This window comes from Pempheris klunzingeri, chromosome 17 (genome assembly GCF_042242105.1).
Source record: "Pempheris klunzingeri isolate RE-2024b chromosome 17, fPemKlu1.hap1, whole genome shotgun sequence".
NCBI classification, from domain to species: domain Eukaryota; kingdom Metazoa; phylum Chordata; class Actinopteri; order Acropomatiformes; family Pempheridae; genus Pempheris; species Pempheris klunzingeri.
Window position 1 is genome coordinate 21,059,475 of NC_092028.1, and position 22,306 is coordinate 21,081,780.

At 48.0% G+C, this 22,306-nt stretch overlaps 1 protein-coding gene across 1 annotated transcript; it reads right to left on the bottom strand.

Annotated features, from left to right (window-relative positions):
- Window positions 1-508: 508 nt before the first annotated feature.
- On the bottom strand, window positions 509-12,451 carry LOC139217143 (neurexophilin-1). The gene is made up of 2 exons (XM_070848433.1): window positions 12,395-12,451; window positions 509-1,282 (listed from the first exon to the last, which is right to left on the bottom strand). Exons 1-2 carry the CDS (start codon window positions 12,449-12,451, stop codon window positions 509-511), a joined length of 831 nt encoding a protein of 276 aa, XP_070704534.1.
- Between the last annotated feature and the right edge of the window lie 9,855 nt (window positions 12,452-22,306).

Here is a 22,306-nt window from a genome sequence, read left to right on the forward strand (position 1 = left end):
AGTGTGTGAAGATTGCCATAAAATCTAAATTTGTGTACAGCTCTCCGGTGAATCGTATCACCGCATTTAAATACATGCCGCCATGGAAAACACTGCTGTGTGACTTTGCAAAAGAGCAATATCATAAAGGGTGATTAAAAGGACATTCAGACAACATTCACAAATGACTGAATGGAAGAGCGAAATAGCTGGCAAGAAGTTGGCATTTAGAAACTGGATTGAGGTAAGAATGTGCGTGTTGGTGGGGTCTGATTTTCACTACCAGTCCAGTTAACGAATGCTTTAGCATCCAAACGCCTCGTTATCTGCATACTGTAGGTTCTGTTTTGCATATATGTTTTTACATCTTACAGTAGTCAGGCTACAGGGGGCTGCTTTCAGGTGTCTTTCTGCCACTGTTGCTTAAAGGACAATCCACAGCCCTGGTTTCCTCCTCATGCGCTGCAGTCACTCCTACTCACCCCCCTTTTCCTCTCCCCTCCCACCTCTCCTCCCCCCTACAGGTCTTCTAGCCAGAGGGCAGGTAGGGCATCTCATTGTGGTAGTTATAGTCCGGGCAGACCTTCTGGACCAGGCGGTAGTCCGTACTGTAGAAGGAAATGTAGATACAGATGACCTTGAAAGGCTTGGAGCAAATCCAGGACACGTGGCTCTGAATCTGCTCCTGGAAGCAGGTCTTGGACGGGTCGTAGTTGCACAGTGAGGTGCGCTTGCTGCGATCCACCTTCTCATAGTCCACGCGGCAGTTGAAGATCTTTGAGTCCTTGGGGTAGACCACGCTCTGGCGCTCCAAGTCAAACTCCACCGCCTTGACCGGTGGCACCAGGCTGACTGAGATGTTTCCCTGGCCTGTGGAGTTGTGGCGGAAGTAGACGCTGAACGTGCCGTTACCGTGGTCCACGATCTTGCCGGTGATCAGCAGGTTCAGCCTAACCGTCTTGATGTTGGAATAGAAGTCTCCCCAGCCAAACATCTTCTTGAACTTGCCGGTCTTAACAATGGGTCTGCGTTTGACCCTGGAGCTGGAGGCGTCGGGTTTGAGCAGGTCGCTGCCCAACATCTCCCAGAACTCCTGCTTAGAAAACTCCTGCTTGGAGAAGGGCACCGGGGAGCGGTAGGGCAGCTCCAGAGAGGTGGCATTAGCAGCTCTGCTCTTACTGTGAAGCATCCAGCGACTCAGGGGCGACAGGGACGCCTGCCCGCTCAGGAGGCCCACCGTCTTGGAGGAGTCGGCTGAAGAGCTCTTGGGGCTGGAGGAGCCGTCTTCTTGACCCAGGGCCACCTGGGGAGAGGAGGTGGAGGCGGGTGGTGGTGGAAGAAGAAAATAGAGAGAGAAAATAGGCGTTTATTAGCAAGGTAGAAAGAAGCGTGGACAGAAAACGAATTAAAGCTTTAATCGATACTTAATTTACCGTTCATACCTCTAGTGGTAGTAACCGTGACATTCTATCAATGTTATATATATAAATAAATGCTCCAAATTTTGCAGGTACTGCTATTATTACATTCTTTTGTTTACCTCCGCTGTGAGAGAAAATACTCCTTTATGTCTAGTTTTCACAGAGCCGCTGTAATTCCCTAAGCTCAGTAGTAATGGGCTCATATGCCTCCTTCGAGCTGCCGGTGAGGCCAGAGGGATCAAAGAACAGATTCTAGCAGAAAATCCACACCAAAGCTGAATTCACATAAGAGTGTTACTCCTACTGTGGTCCTGGGCAGTTTAATCAATATTTCTGAGGGTGGACAATTTTCTACGAAGGCTATAATCCTTTAAAACAATAAAGCTCTGTCATTAAAAAATGCTTTCTAAAGTCGTTTCTCTGACAACAGAGGCTGGAGGTTGATTTATGCACTCCTGAAGTGTCTGGATGCACAAAAGGAGCAGGATTCATGCTAGCACTTATAACACACTCATTTCTGCATTTCCAAAATCCATCCAAGGTGCTATGTTAATGTTTCCCTCTAAAGAATCTCATTTTCACGGCAACAAAGTCAAAAAAGGTCATTTGAAGATCGTCTAACTGGAGAGAAATTGTTCTCGTATAAAATCTTACAGGGAGAAAGTCAAAGTAGAAAGTCGACAAAGCTGTGTTTCCTGTTTTAATGTGAGCTTTTTGCTTCTTAAGCACTCTGCTGCGAGTCTGAATACAGGGGAAACTATTATTGCCTCGAAAGATTCAGTCGGAGGATCAAAGTGTTTGAGGAAGGGGAGGTGGGCAAGTGGGGGGCCGAAGAATAAAGTGTAATGTCCAATTAAGACTTCCAGTGTTTTAATTAAAGAGAAAAACCTGTATGGGCATGCACACAAAGCTGTCAGATGTGAACATCAACGGAGGGGAGGGGAGGGGAGGGGAGGGGAGTGAGGGAGATAAGATGGTGCTGCTGTGCTCAGCAGTGGCTTTGTGAAGTGTGTGAGTGTGAGAGCAAAGTAATGGGTAATTATTCAACGGTAATGATCTATTAACAGGTAGCTTCTGGCTAATGTGCCATGGGACGATCCAGTGGCATTATGTCTTTGGATATGGCAGTGGAGAGCACACACACACACACACACACACACACACACACCATTTGTGAGCTCCCAGTCGTGGTAAACGTGAACAATAAGTGATTCAAATCCAAACGGCGGGATAGGTTTGTATGTGTGTGCGCGCTGTACCCGGAGAGACTTTGCGATGATGCATAATGCATGCATGCTGCCTGTGCTCTGATCCATCTACTGTCTCCACTGCCAGGGCTTCCTTACACAGGCTTAGTCAGGATTATTAAGTCTGACTCATTTTTATTCCATTTTATGCAGGTTTTTCAAGCTCGCTCAGATTTGTTCACTTGCACTGCAGTCAGTCAGTGATATTGATTTTCTGTCTCTCTAAAAACATGTATTTCCTTTCATAACAACGTGTATCGCATTTCAACTGCCTTGCGAGGATTCCCGCTGATGTGGTTGCGGTCTGGCGTTTGGCTTCAGATGAGAGGACTCCACTTTTCCCTTAATCTGGCCCTGTTACCAGGGGGTGTTGGAGGCCAGACGTCCTCTCCTCTGGTTACCTGTCTGCTGCTACGCTACGCTGCCGCTCGGATCCTCCGCCCCCCCGCGGGGGCCCAGAACAGCCTTGACAAGGACTCCTTCCTGGTGAATCAGATAGCTCTGATAGCTTCTCTGAGGGTCCCAAAGTCATTAATAATGAACAAAGATTTGGAGGAGCTGAAGACATATTGATTTTGATCTTTTCAAATGTGTCTTTGTTTTTTCAGAGGGGGGGTTGAGTCCAGGCAGGACAACTTTGATGACAAATAGCGTGTTCCCCACGGCTCCTATTAAAGGACCAGTTTGTCTTTGATTTCTCTTCTTCAATGAGCTGGTGGCTGCTGGGCGCAGAGGGTAGCACTCTGTCGGCCTCCCCAGATAGCACTTAAGAGCCCCCGCCCTGTCCTGCAAAAAGCCTCTTTAGGGTTCTCGAATAATATTTCACTCCTGGTTTCTATGAAACTGCCCCTTGCTTTTAAGATCCTGATCATTTTGCCAGCTTCGATGGCTCGTATCTGAGCAAAAACATATTGCAGTAAGCTTTGTTGTAGCATTCATATCGAGCGAGGCGGCCCCCCCTCTCCTGCAGTCTTCATTAGAGAGGCCCGGCTGCAGGAGGAGGGATGAAGTGAGCATCGTGCTATTGTTGAACAGAAGATTTTAGTGTCTGGCACTGCTGGAGGTGTCAGATTCAGTGTGCAGCATCACTGTCAAAGACAAATGTTAAAATGAGCTTAATATGGCTGTGAAAACAGAAGGAAAAACGAGCCAGAGCCGTAATTATTACTGCAGAGAGGGAACACACACTGTGTGGCTCTCCACACCAGCAGGATGTCTTTAAATACGACTGTGGTTTCCTTTCTGCAGGTAAATGCCCTCATGAGTGGCCCGGAGTATCGCCTTTTTACACATATACAAGACGAGGAGATGTGGTGAGCAATGCATTTCTAAGGTCACACAGGACACATATTAAACACGTTTTTCATCATTAAATATTACAACAATCACTACCTTTGTACTCCATTCTGAAAAAGTGCAGACTGCTACAACTCTCTCGCCACTCTGCATTTAACTAGGAGAGTATATGAGGTGTAAGATTTAACTATCAGCACGCTCCAAACTTTAACTTGTGCAGTGTAAGCAAGTTGAAATGGTGGAGAAGAACCCCGGGGTTCTATGTTGTTTTCTGAATGCCAAAAGATTAATGCACAGCTTCAGTTTAGAGGAAGATATTTTATCTCTGAGCATGCAGCCCCCGACACTGTTTTGTTAACCGCTGAACACTCATGTTGTCTGCTTTGGGTATTCACACCACTCACAGGCTTTCATATTTAAAATGCAGTCCAAGAAGTCATCCTTTGATGATGCACCACAAATAATATCCATATTTTCAGCGAACAGTGTTGTAACATTAAAGTGTTAAAACATTTATTTTTAGTTCTGCAACTGTAATGTCAGAGGTTTTCTGTTCACTGGGTCACGCTAAAGTAGGCATGTTAACCATCCACGTAGTGTAACACAGGAAAACGTTGCTTTGAAAGGCCAGAACAAGTTACTTTGAGACGAAGTTTGTTTTGTTTCATGAAGCTTGGCAAGATGCATCCGAGCTTTAAGTACTGAAGGCAAAGTGTGGGCGGTGGGCAATCAGGTCTTAGTGAGGGGGCGGAGGTTCGGGGTGATTTTGTTATTTGTCATGTGCGCTAAGTGAGTCAGTGAACGGCTGGAGAGGATGGGAGGTGGCTGCAGGCTCTGTCGCTGTGGTAATTGTGAGTCATTCAGCCTCAGTGAGCACAGGCCCCAGGCCTCTCGCCCAGCAGGGAGCGAGGGGGGGAGCCATCCTCACAAGCCTGCCAGCTCCACAGGCAATAATCAGCCTGTTACAGTGACAGGTACACCGGTTTAACCCCTCTCCCCCGGTGACACCGGCACAGCACTGCCGTAACGCAGCGCAGAGATCAGGGAGCCACTTAGCTGAAATCTGTGCTGTAACTCTGCTCTGGTGACAGATGAAGAAGTCGGATTTCGTTCCAAAATTAGCCTCACTCGAGTTTACACAGTCAGACTTGACTGGTGGAGGTCCTGGAAATGTGGCCACTAAACGGCTAAAGCAGCAGCTGATTAGTTTGATGATAACGGATCATTTTAGTCACTGTGAATCGAATAAAAGAGTAATTTGAAAACGTCACCTTTAGGAACAACGAAATGTAAATTAGATCTAATAATTCATTAAAGCGCTGATAATCAACATGTTTTTCATGACAATAAAAGAAATGTTTTACATTTTTTAAATGTACACTCGGCTGTACGGCTGCTCTTCAGATCATTGTTTCATGTTGTGAATCTCTAGTGTTTCTGTCATGGTGTTGTTTCAACGCAGCAGGCAGCTCTACAAAGACAGACACGGTGCAGCATTTAGCTTTAGCTCTGACATGTTGTGTCTGCAGCTTGTTTCTGTCCTGCAGATTTAAATGAGATTTGGCCTCTTTTGGATCTGAATCTTTCTTTCATCATTGTTCATGAACATTTTAAATGTGCAGCAAGGTATTGCAGGTTCTAATAATCACTGGACATGATTGGTAGCTGCAGCCTCAGTGAAGTGCAGGGCTCTTTTTCTTTAATTCGTTTTATTGCTATTGCTATGTAATATAAACTATTTATATCAGCATCAATACATGCTCACTGGGATGTGTGTGTGTATTTGGTGTGTTATGAGTCTGAAATTGTATTTTCATGGATGCGTGATCTGAAGTAAAGTAAATTGTTTGATTGATTGATACAGAGAATCTGCCTGTAAAGCCGCCCAGCGGGGCTGAGAGCATGTGCTGGTCCTGGGGAGCTGACAGGTTCAATAAGCACTCCACTCTCCTCTGGCTGTTGAGTTGAAATCTTCATCTCTAATATGACATCAATTTTTAATTAAAGAGTCAAGCAGCTCACATTTCTAAAGTGTTCGTCAATGCTTTCTTCTTTCTTCTGCGTCTCCTGATCTAATATGCTCACTGCAGGAGACTTCTCTGTTACATGATTAAAGTCTGAAAATGGCTGTGCCCTTATAACTAATTATTCTTCTGGCTAGATCCAAGAGGAGGTGAGGGAGAGAAAGGTAATTTCACAAGAAACAAGCCATTTGACTCTTAATGAATAATTTACTCAGGCTTCTTGGGGGTCACTGGAGCTTAGATCTGCAGCAGGTGAACAAACTCACTACACCGAATCTTTTTACTCTAAACTCTTTTCCCAGTCTATTCTTTCTTTTTGCATCCTCCTCCTGCTTTCCTGGCTCATTTTGGACAGGTTCAGTGGTGTCCCGGAGGGCCTGGGCTCATTTTGTATGCTCAGAGAGGAGCTGGGCTCTGAATTGGCTATCAAATTTTTACATTATAAGATATTGACAAGTTGGCGGTGTGAGGAGGGTGGAGAGGGGCGGCGGGGGACGCTTTCTCCCCAGTATCTCCCCTAGGAGAGCAGAGCACAGCATGGGCTGATGGGATTAAAGCGCTGCTGCAGTATTTTGCACCTGTCTGCTGTAACGGGAAGGATTCTACAATTGTCTCATTGGGTTTCAGGTGCAAAATGCTTGATGAATGCTGTCTTTTCAGAGGCGGCAGCCCGACCAGAGCTCCAGACTTTCAGATGGGTTTCAGCACCCAGCCAGGAGCTTAACAGCACAAATACCTGAACAAGTCAGGGTTAGTTTACGGTTAGGGTTGGGTTAGGTTTAGCGTTTAGGGTTAGCAGCACTAAAGGTGCTACGAGGTTGAATCTAAAGACAATGACTGAAGTGTGCAGCTGCTTTACCAGGCAGAACTCGAGTGGATCCCTGATTGCTGTGAAGCCCTGTGCAGTTTACATGCATGCAAGACCGCAGCCCTTCAAAACGCAGCTTATCTGAATATCCAAGACAGCTCGGACGATGGTGAAGCACCAAACCAGCACAGCCTGCTGTCTTTAACAGCTAAAACCAAACGTGAGTGGGTCCGTCTCAACTGGACGACACCACAGTAACAACACTCTTAAAACACCAGTGCGTTAAGGGAAAATGACCTCCAGCCTAACCCTTCACAGAGAGACGACTGTGGTTATCAGGGGGGAGTGGACATGTGGTTGAACATACAAAGACCGCGACTGTGGTCTGTCTCCTTCCAACAGTCAATGCCTCTTCCTTCCAACCGCCGATAGAAACTTCCCTCAACCTGAACCAAGCAGCTGTGGCTGCCTGAACCTTTCCAGACCTGAACTATGGAGGCAACAGCTGAGAAAACGTGTCATTTTTGGAAGAAGTCGTATGTCACTTTTAATAAACTGTCAAAAAAATCTATTTTGTGCTTTAGGTCAGCAGAGCTTTGGCAAATAGAGAATACAACAGCTCTTAACAGGGTCACTGTGAAGTGGGGCATGGATAAGTGCATGACTGCTCAAACTGACATTTCCTGGAGAAATAAAGGTTGAAATAATTGCCAGTCATTGCTGTCCTGTTCTCTACAGCAATACGTTTTCAATTCAATCCAGGAATCACTGCAATTTGTAAGAGAATCCTCTCCTCTCCTATTATCCATGTATTACTCTTGCTCTGCTTTGGTTCCAATCCCTGTTTCCGTGCACCTCTTTAATTGGAAACCCGTAAAGACGGTCAGCGGGCCTTGTCTGGACCACTCTGACCCTGAAAACCAGTGTACCGTCACCGGGCAGCACGGTGGTGAACTGCACACTACATGTCCATTCACGCAGAACGGACTGTTTACGGACTGGGAGAGAACTGAGAATATAAATGGGCTTTTGCAGCACGGCCTCATCGTGGCGTGGTCTCCGGCTCCCCCTAACCCGTTCAGTGTTAAAGCACAGCACTGCCTGGTGATCCCCCTTCAAATAAACCCCATCCCCTGCTCCCACTTCGCCTTTTCTAATATTGTTTAGATGCCTACAGATCTTGCAACGCTGAAAATTGTATTCTATATTGACACTTTCCATAACGTTTTCACGGCAGCTTTTACTGCTGTCGGTTCCAGCAGAAGCCCTCTGAAATTAAAACGTCTGTTATGGATTCTCCCTTCCTTAGTTATTCCTCTGTGTGAAAGTCAAGAGCATCTTTATCTGGATCCCCAGGGAGTTCTACCCGCTCGCTCTACCCCAGGCTACCAGTCATTTTTCTTTCAGCTGTCCACTGTAATCCACCCTTCACTATCCCAAGCAGCACACAGACCTACAGATACTCTTCCAGGATTTGCTCCGTCTCCCCTGCAGTCTCCCGGAGAGCAGTGCCACAGTAAATTGTGCTGGTTTTGAGCAGACAACGTATTCTGTCTGAGGACAGCTCTGTGCTTCAGTCTGAAGGGCTGTCAGTGTGTCAGGGAGCATGCTGTCTCCCTGTCTGTCTGCCTCAGTCTCTCCCTGTCTGTCTCTGCTGAGGGCTGCTGGGAGCCTGAGGGGGGAGGGGGGGACGGGGGGGGGTTCCTCAGCGGATGGCCGGGGAGGAGAGGTGCACCTCTGGGGTCATTCATGCCGCGCTTGCGCATAACTCAAGCTGCTTTACAGCACAGGCCGAAGCCACAGAGGCCGTCGGTCAGAGCGGCAGCAGCTCTGCTCGCCTCCACGTCCATTCTCTGCTCCTCATTTATTACAATTCATGTAAAAAGTCAAAATAAGACCAAACACAACAATTATTCTGTTGCACCAGATGTGCTGGCAGAGCCACAGAAGCCAGCAGGCTTCCTTCAAGAGTCCACATCAAATTTAAGGAGGAATTTCAGGATGAAAAACAACAATCAACCAATTATGTGTGCAAACTTTTAGAAATGCAGAAGCACAATCAAAGGCTGCTAGCAGTGAGCAACGAGGAACCGCTTAACATTTTATGCTAAAAATGCTGTGGGAAACGTTTAGGAAATTAGAGGCAAATGAATTCCAGATTTGTGCCTTTTGAAGTTGATGAACATGAAGCCGAGTGTTTGTGGAGCGATGGTGGATAAAGAGAAGAGTCTGCAGAGGGTGGATTCAGACAACAGCAGTGAGGGAAAACCTACAACTAACAACTATTTTCAATATCACTTCATCACATTATTAGTTTCTTAATTAATGGAGGAATTTAGTGTGAAAAATTATCAATATTCAGTCGGATTGTTTTGTCCCACGTCAGCAAAATGAACAAATTCACTTCAGTGTTTTACAAGACAAACTGCAAATCCTCACATGAGAGGCTGAAACGTTTCAAACGATTAATCACTGAATAATAACTGGCTGCTGAACAACTAATTATGAGAAATTCATTAATAATGAGAAAGAAATTATATATTATATTTTACTATATTATAATTATAAGAAATATCTCCTGTGAATAATGAGGTTGTTGCAGTGGTGTGTGTGTGTGTGTGTGTGTGTGTGTGTGTGTGTGTGTGATAATGTATTTTATTATTGGTGCTCATGTTAAAGGCTCATGCATCGTTACAAGTGGCCATAGATCAGATTATTCAGCTTAGTTCACCTGTTGTGCTGCTGATCATGAAGATGATTGATTGATTGATTGATTGACGTCTTCAGTGTGTGTCTCTATGGGGGGTGGGGGGGGGAGCTGGACTCCAGATTCACTGTGGCACCGCTGCCTCACATTTGTGCGTGCTGAATGTGCTGCATCGACAGCGAGTGTGTCGTCTTTGTCTCCTCAGTATTAAGGTGGTATTTCTGCTGAGCCAGTCTCTGTGAGGACGGGGTCGGCGACCCTGGGGGAGCACAGGTATTCGTGACACAAACATGAATGTGAGGTGGTGTGACAGGCCGGAGCGCAGAGAGTAGTCTGCTGCGGTGGTTTTTCATGGCACACGCACACTCGGCCTGGCTCGGCGGGGGTCTGCGCTGCCGCACCACGATGCCTCGCGGAGTTCCAGGCAAACTCCGGGCGCTTTGGCTTGGATTTGTGCCTTTTGTTGTCTCAGTTGTTGCACTGCTATGTTACGATTCAAGTGCTGCTCTCTGTTCGGCCTCATCGACATGAAAGGGCTTCAGCCGTGTGAAGAACACACACTCATTTGTTTTTAAGTGATGTTCTGCGTTTCCCTGCTGAAGGCAAAGTCAAACAGAAAAGTTTAGACATGGAAAACATACTGGGACAGCACAGTGTCCTCTGTCCTGTTCCAGAAAAGAAAAGAAATGAAGAATAGCTGGAGGACTCTGGAGTAACGGGGTTCTGTCGGGGGGCTTCCTTCTGTTCAAGGTCTGATCGGTCAGTTCTTTCTGGATTAGGAGCTTTTTGTCCTGAAGGAACCAAGACTGGGAGCTGAGTACACTTCTGGACCAGATGTTTAACGCTCTCGTCTCTCTTCGCTCGCTCTGTCTGTCCTCAGCCTGTCTGCCTCTCCTCTATCAGCCTGTCTGTCTCTCTCTGCAGCTCAGCTCCTCGGTGAGTAACAACGTCCCCTTAAACACACGTCAAAACTGAAAAGATCATCAGGAATTATTTTGCTAATTGTTTTTTGAATGAAAAAGAAACTAAACGTGTTTGTCTGCTTCGCCTGGTCTTTGATTCCAGAGAATATCTGTGGTTTTTGTCACCTTGGGCTCGTGGAAATGCTGCAGAGTCTTTTCACTGCGTTCTGATGGAGCACACGATGAATGGCTTGATGGGGAAATAAAAAGCAGCTTCATCAGTCCTCTGCTGGCCTGCTTTAACCAACGGCTGGCTGCTGATGAAGAGGACGGCGAAAAGACACCAAACATCAAACCTTGGTCCTCCCTGACGGATGCACATCAGCTGCTTAGTTCACTGAAACAACTCCAGTCAGCATCGCAGATGAAAAATACGTCCAACCGCCGCCAAAAATAAACATCATTTCTCAAGCAGTCAATTATACAACTGAGATGCTTTTATATTATTCAGAACCTGACAATAATTAACGTGTGAAAGCCGTCATTCATCACAGAAGAGGAGAGGCACCTTGTGTTAACAGTCGTCTGTATCAGGAGTCGTTTGCAGAAGGCCCCCGGAGACCCAGACCCTGCGAGAGCTGGAGCTCTAACAACACAAATCAGCCAAATCGAATTTTAATGCATAGTCGGCTCTACGAGTATTAATCACGGCTCGGTTGCATAATAAAAAGTTACTTCATTTATTAATTGCTCCATAATTTATCAATGTCACGGGGCTAATGAATTACCCCGGATCTCCTGCTGAGGGGTGTCATGTACGTTTTTCATAGATACATGGTCTGCAGAGGGAGCACATTCATTTCATTATCATTAGCCACAGAGCCGCGGTTACAATAGGCTGCAGCCCTGCAGCTCACAAACGCTCCAGAAGCAGACAACAGCAGAGTGAGCGTTAAGCCTATTATCCCACACGCTTGTATCTGCTTATACAACGGCTGAGAAAACACTCATCCCCGTATTTTAAGGCAGCGTGTGGTCTCAAAGTGCTCCGTCTCACATAAATCAATCTGTGTGTGTTTAGTTTTCCACGTCTGCCTCCTCTCACACCTCCGACCGGCGGCAGGGCCACTCCTTCACTCCGAGAGCCTCAACGAGAAGAACATGACACCAGACGTCCTCGAAGGCACGTCGACGCAAACGGTTACATCAAACGAGCCCCCAAACCCCTCCTCGGTATTTCCACTGTGCTTTGGACTTTTTGGGGAACTGGCTCATTTCCTGGGCCCGCGCCTCTCAGCCGTCGGCTTTCCGAGCAGAAGGATGTTCAGCTTTCCTCATGTGGATCCGACTGCTCATTAAAGGCTGCTGTTTAATGAATGTGCACGTGTACATGACGGAGGAGCGGGCCGGCTGCAGCCACACTGAGGCGGCCGACTGGTGGACGCTTTAGAGGCTCCTGGAGGTCAGAGGAGCCTCAGATCTACTGACACAGACGGCTCCCACTCAGCTCAGACTTCTTCTCTTCTTCTTCTTCTGAATCATGTGTGACACACTGAGGGGCCCCCGAATAAAGAGCATCCTCTCATGTGACTGCAGACGTCCTGCCTGTGACTTTATTCTAACACTTCTTCACTCCACACACATCTCCATCCATATAACGAAGACATTCTCAGCACTTTGTTTGCTGATGGTTTCAAATCCTCACTGTCCTTCCTGGACTGACAGACTGAAGGTGCACAGACTGATGGACCCCCCCCCCCCCCCCCCCCCCCCCGCAGGGTCACATTGAACTGATTATTAGTACAAGTGGGGGCTGAAATACCTGATAACAGAAAACAGAGAGATCAGTGCAGCTGTCTGTGCCTCTTCTCCTCACTTCAGAAGTTTTTGGTGCAGACACCTGACCTCCCCAGGTGCACGGTGCTACACTAACAACAGAAAGTATCAGTGTGTGTGTGTGTGTGTGTGTGTGTGTGTGTGAAGGGGGGGGGGGGCACACTCGGTTCTTACCAAACAAGCGGTTCCGTTGAGGAGGAGCAGGATGAAGCCGCGGTTGGGACGCATCATTCCGGCGCGTAAAACCCACAGCTCCCCCCTCCCAGCAGCAAAAAGCAAGAGTGAAAAAACTCCCGCACGCACACAAGCCCCCCCCCCCACCCTTCAGGAAGAGGCTCTTCCTCCGGCTCCGGATCCCTCCCGGCTGGCGCGCGGTCCCATGTCCAAGACGGGCTGAAGAGCAGCTTCCACACCCCCGAACCCCCGAGAGAGGGGAGACCCTGCCTGTCCCCTCTCCTGCTGCCCCCCCTGTCTTCACCAGTCCGGCTCTCACTCAGTTTAGTTGTGGGATCAGAAATCCATGAATGTGCGGAGGGCTGCGACCATCCATGCAGAGATCCAGCGAAGAGTGACGGGCTCGGCTGGAGGATCAGACCCGCTCCTGGTGCTGGAGGATCAGACCCGGTCCTGGTGCTGGAGGATCAGACCCGGTCCAGGTGCTGGAGGATCAGACCCGGTCCTGGTGCTGGAGGATCAGACCCGGTCCTGGTGCTGGAGGAGATCCGGAGCTGCAGCCTCCTGCAGGATCGGAGCTGCTGAGGCTGAAGACGAGCACACGGTTAATACTTCTACTCTCCCTCCCTCCCTCCCTGTGTGTGCCTCCCCTCTTCTCTCGCAACGAATCTCTTCTCTCCCCCCCAGTACTCCCCCCAAACCACCACCCCCCCTGTCAGTGTGCACACAATCAAATGAAACACAATTAAAATAAATAACCAACAGCTCCACAACAATAAACATCTGTTCCACTTGTATCACTTCGTCTGTGCCCCCCCCCCCCACAGGTAATCAGGTTTAGCATCATTGATTGATTGGGAAACACGGGGGCCTTTTTCCCGTCATGCTGTTCACAACTAAACCAGCCTGATGGAGAAAGTTAAAGCTGATCCAGCCCCCCCCCCTCTTCCCCAAGCAGTATCGATGTCCACGGTGAGCACCCCCACCTGACTGCTGTGCTCAATAAAGACCCCCCAAATCAGCCTCTGTTCATTAGGCACAGGTTAATGGTCCTAATGAACTGACCCCCCCACAACAGACTCCACAGGCAGAACACTGAGGGACCCCTGGGGGTGAGGGTCAGAGCTGGGGGGGTCACCAGAAGAGGGGGGGCAGACTGGAGTGACAGAGACATCAGAGAGTTGGGACCAGGTAGTCCTCCAGTCCTCCCCCCGACCCCCCACCAACCCACAGAGGACCGTCAGCTCATTATGATGCAGGAGATGGTGAAGGAAGACAGGAATGAGCTCATCGACTTAGGAGGCTGCCCCCCCCCCCCCTTTCTGTTTTATGAGATTATTTCCAACGCTAAACGTGTCTCTGTAACTCCAGCAGCCTCTCCAGTCGCCCAGTGGACCGGGGGGGGGCTCTGTGGGAGAGGAAACAGCAGCCTATAAAGGGAGATGGGCTCCCCGGCCCCCAATCTGAAGAAACAGCAGCCACAATAAAAGGCCTTTTAAAACGGAGCACGTTCATTCATACACACTCTGTCTCCCCGGCACATAATTAGGGGGCCATAACTCGGTGTGGGTCCTCTGGGGAGCAGCCAGACGAGCCGCTGCTGTATTTTACTCACTTGAAGAAAAGCAGCGTGGATGCTGAGATACCATCATGTGCCTCCCCAGACCGACTTATCTTAATGTTGTTTCACAGATGACTCACATCAGCATGCCTGTTTGTGTATTTCCTTTTTATTCCGCTCTCCTGCCAAACTCCAACAATTGTGCTCAATCATTGCATTGCTTGACACGTAATCCTGTTTCACGGTATAATTCAGTTTGAATGTGGGGCTGCAGGCATCAGACAGCCCGCTGGGACGGCAGGCCGCCTTCATCCGTGAGGATCGGCTGCCCTCTGGTGTCTCTGGTCTCCTCTGCAGCTGCAGGATGGGGGCGACGCCTCGGTGCTGCTGCTGCCGGTGCTGTGGTGCTGGAGGGCACCCAAAGGCTCACTTTAAAGGCTCAAATTCAATTCTTGCAGAAATGAATGAAGACCACAAGTGGGTTGTGGTAATTCTGGTGAAATGCCCCTTTAAATAGCCCAAAGAACACTTGTGAGGGGCCCAGCGGGTCAGACTGAGATGAGCTCTTGATTTCCTTTTTGTTTGCATTGTCCTCATGTTGCACATTATATTTCTGTCTGTGGTGCAGATGTGCTTGTCGAGCTGCACGGATCCAGATGTGAAGAGTTCTGACCTCAGGCAGCCACCAGGGGGCGCTGTAATCTAAGGAAAACCCTCTGGCTGGAGTTTGTTTCAGGTCTGGACCTGATGTGAGTCTCCAGCTTGTTTCCTTGTGATTCCGTGTGTGTTACATCAGGAGGGAAGTGTCTACGTCCACTCGCTCCTCCTCTTCTCAGCCTTTGGACACATGGAGACACTCGCCGAGCGAAGCTGGACTGAGTGAATCTGTGTCGGTCAGAGCCGTCAGTCATCAGGTCCTCCGGGATCAGCGGACAGTGAGCTGGCACCACTAACGCAGGGGATCAGGGGATGAAGGGAGGTTTAAGTGTGGATCGAGGGATGAAATGAGGTCTGGATGGATGCAGGAGAATCCAATCTCCATCTCTGGGGAGGTCCACGTACTCAGGATCCATTAATCGTGCACAGATCCTCCTTGTCTTTGTGTTTCATCTCCTCCGACTCCTTCGAGAAACAGAAAATAAAGTGTGCAGTTTGACCTTCTGTCTGATCGGTAACTTTTCAGCTCTGCTCCTGTATTTCACTGCCTGTCTCCATTTTCTTGTTCAGGAGGATCTGATGGAAACCACACACTGTTATCTGAGTTGTACGTTTCAACTTGTCAGCTTGATAATCATCCCTCTTTCTTTCCTGGGGAGGAGTGGATCACTTCCTCACCTGGAGAGGCTGCTTCCATCCAAACAGTCTGCAGTGAAATCTCTAAATAACGCTGCTGCATCAGATTTTCTCACTCTCACTTCCTTCATATTTAGCGTCAGAGCTGATTCATTTATTACTCAGCTGTCAGCAAAGTTTTCAGATAGTTCAGATAAATGCTACGGTCTCATTCCCAGAGAGGAGAGACTGGCTGAGAGGAAAGTGCTCCTCTGTGGGCTCAGAACATTCCTGAAACCTTTTAGGCTAATAAAACTGTTTGAAAGCCTCTTTGGAAAATGTCAGACATGCTTTGTCATCAAGACTAAACCAGGCTGTTCCACGGGGATTTCACCAAACAGCTCAGCCAGACCTGCAGCTCCTTTAAACAAAGTGAGTTTGAACGAAAGGAGACGGCACAGCGGAGCTCTGCTCACGCCGGACGGCTCCTGATCTCCGGAATAATCCGCAGCTATTTTCACACGTTCGCCAGGATGAGCGGTCATCTGTTGTGCGGTGGTCGGCTCATGTTTGGGTCCAGGCGTGTCTGAAGGTGTTAGTGACTCACCCCCTTACTTAACCGCCTCTAATACTAAGAATAAACATCTGAGGGGCCCACAGCCTCCACGTCGGCCCTCCCACTGTGAGGCAGGACTCTCCTTCTAGTGTCCATTGACTGACGCACTTTACACCAACCTGGTTTTTTATTTAACCTTTGACCTTAAACAAGCCGGTTGGTCCGCTCAAACATTTCCCGGACCGTTACTGGAGCCGTTCGGAGGTCTTTCCACAGGAAGTCTATGAACACCCAGGTTTCCTCCATCAGCTCTCTGCTCTCATCCTGTGGGGCCGTCGCTGGATGCAGGAAAACGGCAATGAAACAAACTTAAAATGATGATTTCCAGTGATGGAATATCTGCTTCTGTGGAGGCTGTTTGTCATCCAGGACGAGGACAAACAGCCTTTTGAATTTGGAAAGTACTTCAAGCCTCTTTCACTTTGCTGATTGCATTTCAGCATCTCACAAGATGCAAACGGGGACGTCAACACAGGTTATCATCAAAGGTCATCACATGATGGAGATCTGTCATGTGACTTTGAAGGCCCGTCGGTCACATGCATCATTCTGACCTCAGGTGAGAACAGGTGAGGCTTTGTTCCTCATTGTCCTGATGACAGACAGCCTGCAGTATGTCTCAGCCTATATATAATATAGGAGCTTCCTTTTACAGGTGGTGTTCCCCAGCAGCCTGTCCCATATGGTCTCTGTGGGTGTGGAGGGGTCCGGTGGTCCTGATGCGGGGGCCTCCAGTTACACTGTGTTTCAGGGGGGATCAAAGTGGAGCCACCGTCAGCTGGGACGCTCTGAGCATCAGACACACGGCAGGGTCATCGGGGGGGCTGCTGGGAAGGTGTCCGACTTCAAGGCCTCTGAGCGTCATCCACTATTGTGAGGTGGGCCAGCGGGTTGGGGGTGTCACGGAGGGGAAACAGCAAGGTGCCCTCAGGGAAATGAGGGACAGGGACCTTTTGTGGGTAGGGTTGCAACTCTGTGGCTGTGTGACCGTTTCAGAGCCCCACCCTACCTCCACAAATCACATATGGACACCTCCCAAAACTACCCCTGGGAGCACTGCGGCTCCCAGAGCCAGGCAGTGTAATCTGAGAGGGGCTGTAGCAGCCTGCCAGACACCAACGGAGCCTCCCCATTGGTCCACGCAGGAAGCCGGTGTGACCCCGTGAGGCCCGGGGGGGGGTGACAATTAGATTAGTGTCTAATGTAGGCCAGACGGCCTCAGATCCATAAACACAGGTAGGACCTGCAGGGACCCCCTCCACACAGCTGCCTGGCTCAGAGGCACTAACGCTGCCCTCAGCTCGTCCTGATTGGTCAGGTGACAGCAGTGAGGTCATCACTTCCCTTTTGTTTGATGACTGATCATCCAAAGTGTTCTTCCTCTTCTCACTGGATGAGTCATCCAGTCCACCTTTCTATCTTTAGCTTTGCATTTTTTATGTGAACAATCAAGCAGAAGACCCCCCCCCCCCCCCCCCCCGAAACATGGAAGCAGTGTTTTATAGCTCTGTCCCCTCCTGCTCCTCTTCCTCATCTGCCTTCATCATCTCATGCTATTCTCTTGCAGTCATTCCTCTCTCAAGTCGATGAGGGTCGTCTACAAGTGCATTTAAATGTGTGTGTGTGTGTGTGTGTGTGTTCATATAAGTGCCTTTAAGCATGTGGCTGGCTCAGAGGAGCAGCGGTGCATACGCTGCCATCAGTCAGAGCCCAGAGCCAGCCCTGCTTTAATGGCTGCCATAATTAAAAAAGCTTTTAGAGGAGGGTGTGCCGCTGAAGAGGGCAGGGTGGGGGCGGTGCTGGGCTGGTTGGCGGCGCTGAGTGAATATTGCAAGACATCGGCCTGCCAAAACAAAAAGTTCTGCATGGGCATACTGCGAAAATGTGATTTCTCCTGACTGAGTTCCTGATTTCACACTCAGGTGTTGTGCAGCATCTCTGAAAGACTTTTTCTGGAAGGTTTCTTTTTCTGCAGGTCTGGGCGATATTAGTACTACACTATACTACTACTAGTACTTCTGCTGTACTACAAACGGCCCCTTTATACACAGTTTTCACATCCTCATTTGATACATTATTAATTCAACAATGTGAAAGTCCAAATAGTCTAACTACAAGTTCTAATCTCAGAGAAACTACAGATATTTTCACCAAAACTACGTGAAGTTCTTAACATTATATTATAGGGAGCGTGTCTATGTTCCCACAACTCTATGTTCCCACATTTGTAAGTAATGTAACTATAAAATAGAGAAAAGTATGTCTATGAGTGTGAGTGTCTGTGTGTCTGTGTGTCTCTGCATGTCGGAAGCCTCTTTTCTCCTCATTGGGTTAACCCTTACCCTCTAACCCTCTAAACACTAACCCTAACAAAACAGCAGCCTAAAGCAACAAAACTGACTGTAGTCTGCAACAAATAATGGATTGGGTGGATTTTATAAACTCGTCGTAGGTAACAGGAGAAATGCAGCGCAGTAAAAATACAACGTAGCCTACATGGAAGTACTGACGTAAAATACAGGTACCTCAAACCTGAACTGTAGGAATACTGAGGTAAAAATACTTGGGTTCAATGCATCCAGGCAGCTGTCTTTCATAAAGGCCGGGGGGGTGTCCTGCTGTCATGGAGCAGCCTGTGGACAGTCAGGAAACTCCGGCTGATGTGAGGAGGCTTCAGCACTGCCTGACCTCAGCATGAGTGTGAGTTCATCCCATAAAAGATGTTTCTGAGAGGTCATGGCGGCCCCCACTGGCCCCCACTGGCCCCCACAGTGAGCAGACTAAACCTCTCTGCCTTTAGCTTCTCTGATTCCATGTGAACAAAACATTTGTTTTTCTGCAAAGCTCTGCAGCATAAACACACCAACATGGACGGGAACACTTCCACATGTCAGACCCCCCCAGTAACGGTGTACGACTCTAATGTAAACACGCTAAACGCTGGAAGGAGTAAATATTCATGAGAGCGGGGGGGGAGAGGCCCGCTCAGATGCTGGTTGGCATGGACTTTCTGTATGTTTGACTGTGTTGTGTAGAAACGGTCAGATCACATGACGGCGGCTGTTCACCTGAAGCACACCTGTGGGTGGGACAGTTCTCCATCAGTAAACCACTTTCACACAGCACAGGCTCTGACTCACCTACAAAGGTGTGTAGCGTTGAGTCAGAGTAAAGGTTTGGACGTGTGGTTGTGATTACCCCCCCCCCCCCCCCCAGACTTTGAAAACATTTGAAAACACTTTTCATTTCCTTCACTTTGACTGGACAGCATCCTGATTCTCTCACTGTCACTCACCCTCACTTCACTATGAAGGTAAATGCCCCCCCACAGACCTCTGGGGTCACATAGAGGAGGTCTGAGCCTTGTGTACAACTACTCTACTCAACTTATTTGATTATTGGGGGGGGGTGCTTTGTGTGAGCTTTGGGTTCAGACTCAGGTCAGACGTAAAGAAGTCTGGAGGTTCAACTGTTTCTGTGACACTGCAGCTCTTAAAAGTACCCATGATGCAAAGCTGCTCTTTCTACTGAACCAGCTGAGGGGTGTGTATTAGATGTTTGAGGTGTAACTGCTGTAGTAATGTGCTGCACGAGTGTTCTTTTATTCAGATTCTCTTCTTCTGCTTGCAGTCCCACCGCCGTCATGTTGCACTGCTACTGATTACAGCCTATTTAAATATTTAAAAGTTTCTGCCGTCTGATTTACTGAACCTTGTTGCTGCTTGTGTGGTTTTGTTACATTTCTGCTCTGCTCTTATTTCTGTTCCGTGTTTTCAGTGGAATGACCCTTTACTCCATGTGGGGATCATTAAAGTTTCATTTGAACTGATGTTTGCTTCAAGTTTGACATCAAGCTGATGGGGTGCACGGGTGAACTGGACCCCCCCCCCGTCCTGCTCCACAGATGGAAATGGGTGGCAGAGTAGGTGGAGGTGTGAAAGTGCTCTGGGTGGACAGAGTCTCCTGCTCGTAGGCCCGGGTGGGGGCGGAGAGGGTTTCTGGGTTAGTTCTCATGTTCAGGAAGAGAGCAGGCAGGGGGGCAGGATCTGAGCAATTACACCATTTGGGTGACCGGGGAGCTGTTTATTTACGCGGTCTGACATGTTTCTGTCGACCAGGGGAGCTGTGCAGTGTGGAGAGCCGATAGCACTGAAGTGGATTTATTTGTTCTGCAGGCAAAGCAGCCAAACAGAGCAGGGCTGGGGACAGGGAGTGGGAATTAGAAAGTTAGAATCAAACTGGGGGCCAGAAAAAGACAATTTCCAGAGTTTTTCAAAGAGTCAGGTTCATCCCGGCGTGCTGGGCCTGTGGAGTCGTGTGCGGTAGAAAGGACACGTCCTCCATCTGCCCGCACAGCGTCCTGGACCACAACACCATGCTGGCTACCGACCAGCAGCAACACGAGTCCGTTTTTACCCCTGGGTCAATACGCATTCAAGCATAACATGAAACACGTTATACAAAGTAAAAAACAAGAAGCCAAAGTCAGAGGTTTAAGAGCTATGTGTGTATGTTTGAACAGCAGTAATGTGTTAAAGTCTTAAACAGGGACGATGAAGATGCAGCATGAAACTTTGGCCTCGACTGTAACACCACGTTAACGTTACTTCTGCAGGTAGAAAGATGATCCATTCTTAACACCTTTTCTCATGTGTTTTTGGTTTTGAAGAAGGTAATGAACTGATACAGCAGCCTTCAAACTCTACACACAGTATCACTGTTCCTTCTTCCCTCTGTCACACTTAGTTCTGGTTTTCATATTATTGGTGGTGGGAAATCAAAACTTGAAAAATGAAAACATGAAAGTGGAGCAGCTGTGAGTCCAAAGAAAGCTGGTCTCCCCAGAGTCTGATGTTTTGCCGCTTTAATCCATCATCCATCAGAGTGCTGTTGGCAGCTCGACTGAACGTCACATGAGCTCTGGAGGAGTTCACTCAGCTTTGGAGGGTTAGGGTTCACTGACACTTGTAGCTGCTGACATGTGAAGTTGCCCAGTAAAGTTTTAAATGTCATGATGTTGATTTTAGGGTCAGTATAACATCCTCAAACAGTCCTCAGCCTTTCTCTGCCTCTGTGTGCGATCGTATGTATATTTTATATATGATTTATATGTGTGTGTTTTCACTCTGTGAACTCAGAGTTTCCAACCGAGGAAAACGACTACAGAAATAAAGGATACCATCATCAGCAAAGATAATCGCTAATCACAACTTTTACTGTTTCCTGTCCACTTAACATCACTGTCACCATTATCTGTTTTCTTCTTTTACCCAAACACACACATGTTAGGTTCTTATATTGGCAGCTCAAGAACTCAACGGAGGTTTTCAGTCTGGTCTCACAAGCAGTTTATTCTGGTCACAGGTCACAGGTAAAGTACTCGCAGCGTTTGGCTCATGACGGACCCCAAGGGGCCGGTCAGAGGAGCCCCCTCTGGTGTGTCCTGTCCTGTTTCTGTTCCGTTCAAACATCTCATGTTTAAATGCTTGTTGGATATCATAAAGTACGTAACCATTTCTGGTTAACTGTTTAGGTTGGTGCGTCACAGACAGCACGTTCTTGTAGTGATGTTATGGTAATCTAACAGTTGGATGTTGGTTGCAGGGCGTGTATCTATAATCTAACTTCAGAATATGTTTTGCACAACAAAAGCACTACAATCAAGGTCTGTCTGGTACGTTCAGTCAGATTGACATATTCTTTTCACTCTCATGAGGAGAGAGTAACTTTATTTGAGAAGGCCTGAAACATTCTATGGTCATATTAAATTCTAATTCAACACACACACACACTCCCATAGTGCTAATGTTGACCATCTGGCAGCTATTTTAACCCTTTAACGGATGCACTGGATCAACTCTTTGATATTCTCCAGACTGTCTTTACTAACGTTCTTCTGCCTAAATGTGAAAAAATGATGATTGTTTTGTTTTTATGCTTCATATTATGCAAAAGACGAGAATGACGAAGCTGCCTCAGACAACATGAGCTGACCTGAGGGAGGTTGGGACCACTGATAAATAGATTTCACAGAAGATTTCACAGGCGTGACTCTAGGAAAAGTTTGGCCTTTAGTTGTTGAGGTGCCATGACCTCCACAAGCTGATGGATGCTGAATTTGGGTGAGCGCACACGTTAGTGATGTGTCCTTACTGTGCTGGCTATGATTTTAATGTAAGCATTATAGGACTGCTAGGGGCTAAATTCTGACCCTTTGCCCCTCAGCTGTACTACCTCGTGGGTAAACACCACCGATCCAGTGTTCACACAGAAACAGAGGACGTAGAATCAATGCAGTGAAGAGTGGATGTGATTCTCCAATATGAGGACTTCTTCATTTTCATAATTCACTCTTCCTGCGGCTGGACGAACGGCTCGGCCTCTCACGGTGGGAACGGCAGGCTCTGCGTTCCACGGCGTGGCAGGCGTTACAGTCAAGCATGACGACTGCATCTAGAGCCTG